Source organism: Sinocyclocheilus anshuiensis, unplaced genomic scaffold (assembly GCF_001515605.1).
Source record: "Sinocyclocheilus anshuiensis isolate Anshui unplaced genomic scaffold, SAMN03320099.WGS_v1.1 scaffold678, whole genome shotgun sequence".
NCBI classification, from domain to species: Eukaryota; Metazoa; Chordata; class Actinopteri; order Cypriniformes; family Cyprinidae; genus Sinocyclocheilus; species Sinocyclocheilus anshuiensis.
Genome location: NW_015544157.1, coordinates 3770 through 8394, shown reverse-complemented (window position 1 = coordinate 8394; position 4625 = coordinate 3770). Strand labels below are relative to the sequence as shown.

Here is a 4625-nt window from a genome sequence, read left to right as displayed (position 1 = left end):
TGTGATTTGCTTTGCACTTCTCTGCCACCGTATGTTTTAGATACCATTGTCTAATTCTTGTTCAATGGGGTCTTAAAAGTATAAATACATTTAAATGTCCCACTGTCTGCAGGGAAGATTACATCATTCTTCAAAGATTGGAAACACAACTTTTTTTTCACCTATTCTTTTCTGTGTCCAATGGGATCATTAACTCTAAATTATGCATATTAATGATGTCTACAAAAGTACAAACAGTGCATCAAATCACTAGCATTTGAAAGATGCAGGCGAGGTCAATCAGTAGGATGCTCATCATTCTTTACATACTCCTATTTTTTTTATATTGTATTCATACAAAGGCGGAAAAGACAATTTGTCATATGATGGGAGAATCCAAATACCCGCTGCTGTCTAAAAATGGAGACTTTATAATTGGAACACTTTTTGCAATTCACAGTAAAGAAACATTACCATCATTTGAGTTTAGACAAAAACCTCAACGCCTCTTTTGTTCCAGGTATGTTGCATTGGAAAGATGCATTTAATAAAAACAGATTTGTTATTGGTTAATTTGTAGCATATATGTATTTAACTTTGTTTACTCATGCAGAACTGATTAAATGTCTTCACAGTGTGAATCTAATAGATTTTCGGATGGCTCAAACGATGATATTTGCCATTGAGGAGATTAACACAAATGAAAGTTTGCTTCCAAATGTTTCTATTGGCTACAGAATCTATGATACATGTGGTTCAAGACTGTCTTCGATGAGTGCAACTATGGCATTGATGAATGGTCAGGAGTTTGCAGCAGGAGACAGATGCAATGGACAGTCTCCTATACATGCTATCATAGGAGAAACAGAGTCCTCTGCTACAGTGATTCTGTCTAGAACAACAGGACCTTTTAAAATTCCTGTGGTAAGGATCAATGATAGTAGAACTTTGACCATAGTGATACTACACTAATTATGTACTGTTTCTTTGTTTTCTGTGCTTTCTTTTTCAGATAAGTCCCTCTGCTACATGTGAATGTCTCAGTAATAGGAAAGATTACCCATCATTCTTCAGGACTATTGCTAGTGATTACCACCAAAGCAGAGCACTTGCATATATAGTCAAGCACTTTGGCTGGTCTTGGGTGGGAGCTGTGAATAGTGACAATGACTACGGAAACAATGGAATGGCCATATTTCTGAAAACAGCCCAAGAGGAGGGAATTTGTGTGGAGTACTCTGTGAAATTCCATCGAACAGAGCCTGAAAAACTCCAAAAAGTGGTAGAGACAATAAAAAAGGGCACTGCAAAAGTGATTGTTGCATTTCTTTCTCAAGTTGAGATGGGCAATCTGTTTGATCAGCTAAGTGATAAGAACATTACAAACTTCCAAATGATTGGAGTGGAGGCTTGGATAACTTCAGAAAGTTTGATGATTCCAAACAGTTTTCATGTTCTGGGAGGGTCACTGGGGTTTGCAGTGAGAAAAATTGATATTGAAGAGTTTGCAGATTATGTTACAAAAAAATTCTGGCACACAGCTTTTCCATGCTTACAGAGGGAGGGACATTCATCTCAATATGGATTGAATTGCAGCAGATATCAGGATCTGCTTGTGCTGAAAAATTACAATGAAGATGTAACTGAACAAAGATATTCAAGCAATGTCTACAAAGCAGTTTATGCGGTAGCATATTCTCTACACAGTCTGCTCCAGTGCACAAAAAAAGGAGGTTGTGAAAAAAGTCTGACAATACAACCACAGCAGGTACAAAGTGCTATAAAAATAAGGTGACCAGACATGTCACTTCCCGGGGACACGTTCTACCCAGGATTTCTAAACTGCCTAAAATAACGTTCAAATACCACAAGAGCGATTTGAAAGCATAAAGGAGCCGTTTGCTCTGCTCTCAATCGCTCTCGCGGTACTTAGATGCCATACAGTACAGCGATCGATCTGCGCAGCGCAAACAGCCAAAACCTGGTTATTTTAGGCCATTTAGAAATCCTGGGCAGAACGTGTCCCCGGGAAGTGGCACGTCTGGTCAGCTTATATAAAAAGAAGAGCAAGAGGATGAACTTTTTGGTAACATCAAAATGTCTCTGAACTGACTTGTTTTTTTACTAGGTGGTTGAGGCTCTGAAAAAGATAAATTCCACCATAAAGACAGGAGATCACGTGTGGTTTGACAGCAGTGGAGCAGTTGTAGCACAATATGAAGTTGTGAACTGGCAGCAGGACCTAATTGGATCAATCCAGTTTAAGCCAGTGGGATACTATGATGCCTCACTGCCCCCTGACCAACGCTTTGTGCTCAACACTGAAAACATAATTTGGGCTGGAGGGCAGTTGGAGGTAAATAACTTGGCTATCCCAAGTTTAAATGGGGTTAGCATTATGTCAGGTAGTTATTGTGTCAAGTAGAAAGGAAATGCTTGTATTAACCTTTAGATTTTATATATAGATTTCAATACTTTACAGAGCTTTTCTTTTTTTTTCAAAGTTCAGGAAAGAAAACACACACACACACACACACACACAAATATTAATACCATTTGCATTAAATAAATAAATTCTATATGTTTTTCCAATGGTTTCTCAATAAAATAGGTGCCATTTGATATTTGCAAAATTTTACACTTTAAAGATCCAATATTCTATTATTGATAAAAATGATACATTTATCTTCATTTCATATAGACCACGCAATGCTGCTTGTGTAATTTATTGTACATTGTAGAAGCCAAGGTCTGTGTGCAGTGAGAGCTGTCCTCCAGGCACTAGGAAGGCTGCACAGAAAGGAAGGCCTGTCTGCTGTTATGACTGTATTCCATGTGCAGAAGGAGAAATCAGTAATGAGACAGGTAATCTTCAGCCCATCTCAAAGCTTCAGAGAAAACTGGTTAGTTGTTTTGTTTGTGTTTTCCTTCTGTTGTTAAGGATGCAGGTTCTTATCAAGAGACTTTACGAATGAAGTAATTTCCCCCTTTGTCTCTAACTACAGTGAACACCACTTCCTTTCCAGATTCAAATAACTGCAAGCAGTGTCCAGGGGAATACTGGTCTAATGCTGAGAAAGATAAATGTGTGTTAAAGGCTATAGAGTTTCTGTCATTCACAGAAAATATGGGTATAGTGCTAGTCTTTTTCTCACTATTTGGAGTAGGAATAACTGCACTGGTAGCCATACTGTTTTACAGCAAAAAGGACACCCCCATAGTAAAAGCCAACAACTCAGAGCTGAGCTTTCTGTTGCTTTTCTCATTGACTTTTGGTTTTCTCTGTTCACTTACTTTCATTGGTCGGCCCACTGAGTGGTCCTGTATGTTGCGTCACACAGCGTTTGGGATCACTTTTGTCCTCTGTATCTCCTGTGTTTTGGGGAAAACAATAGTGGTGTTAATGGCCTTCAAGGCTACACTTCCAGGAAGTAATGTCATGAAATGGTTTGGGCCTGCACAACAACGACTCAGTGTTCTTGCCTTTACACTTATACAGGTTCTTATTTGTGTGCTTTGGTTAACAATATCTCCTCCTTTTTCCTACAAAAACATGAAATATTATCATGAAAAGATCATTCTTGAGTGCAGTCTGGGTTCTATTATTGGTTTTTCTGCTTTGCTGGGTTATATTGGCCTATTGGCTGTCTTGTGCTTCATTTTGGCTTTTCTGGCTCGCACATTGCCTGATAACTTTAATGAAGCTAAATTCATCACATTCAGTATGCTCATATTCTGTGCTGTCTGGCTCACGTTTATCCCAGCTTATGTCAGTTCTCCTGGAAAATTTACTGTAGCTGTGGAGATATTTGCCATTTTAGCCTCAAGCTTTGGTTTATTATTCTGCATATTTGGACCTAAATGCTACATTATCCTGTTTAAGCCTGAACAAAATACAAAGCAACATGTGATGGGAAAGAATCTAAATCATGTTGAGAAATAAAATAATGTGTAATATATATATATATATATATATATATATATATTTATTCAGAGAAAGGTGTTTTTGATGTATCAGATGTAGAACCCCCTGGAAGACTGATGCTGGTATATAATAGGGGTGGCCAACATCGGTCCTGGATAAACACAGTCCTGCAGAGTTTCCCTCCAGCCCTAATCAAGCACACCTAAAAAAGCTAATTAATGTCTAAGGGTCACTATAAAGCTACAGGCAGGTGAGTTTTTATAAAGGTTGGAGCAAAACTCTGCAGGACTGTGACCAGTACCACTGTTGGCCACCCCGGTATATAATATAATATGTTGAATATAAAATGTAGTATGTTATCTGTATTTCAGCTTCAGACTAGAATATAGACTAAAGTATATCACACATTTTGCACACATTTTTAGTAAGCTCTTGCTCATTTTCTGATTATGAGTAACTGGAACAGCTATTACCCTGCAAAGTCCTGCCTAAATGCAATGGAAAATGAATACCAATTCTTCTTCTTCTTCTTCTTCTTATTATTATTATTATTACTGTTGCAAAGCTCTTAAAAAGTGTGAAGGGAATAATAAATCATGTGACATGCATAAAGTTCCTCAGAGGCAGGGGTATCTATCACTACATACTAATTACAATATAACATTTACTATATTTATCATTTACTATATTTTTTTAAAGTCCAGCGTGTGCTTGTCCATAT

At 37.7% G+C, this 4625-nt stretch overlaps 1 protein-coding gene across 1 annotated transcript; it reads left to right on the top strand.

Annotated features, from left to right (window-relative positions):
- Positions 1-287: 287 nt before the first annotated feature.
- On the top strand, positions 288-3922 carry LOC107695433 (extracellular calcium-sensing receptor-like). The gene is made up of 6 exons (XM_016495340.1): positions 288-499; positions 615-903; positions 992-1747; positions 2108-2335; positions 2721-2844; positions 3006-3922. The coding sequence occupies exons 1-6, from the start codon at positions 288-290 to the stop codon at positions 3920-3922; spliced, it is 2526 nt and encodes an 841-aa protein (XP_016350826.1).
- The last annotated feature ends 703 nt before the right edge of the window (positions 3923-4625 follow it).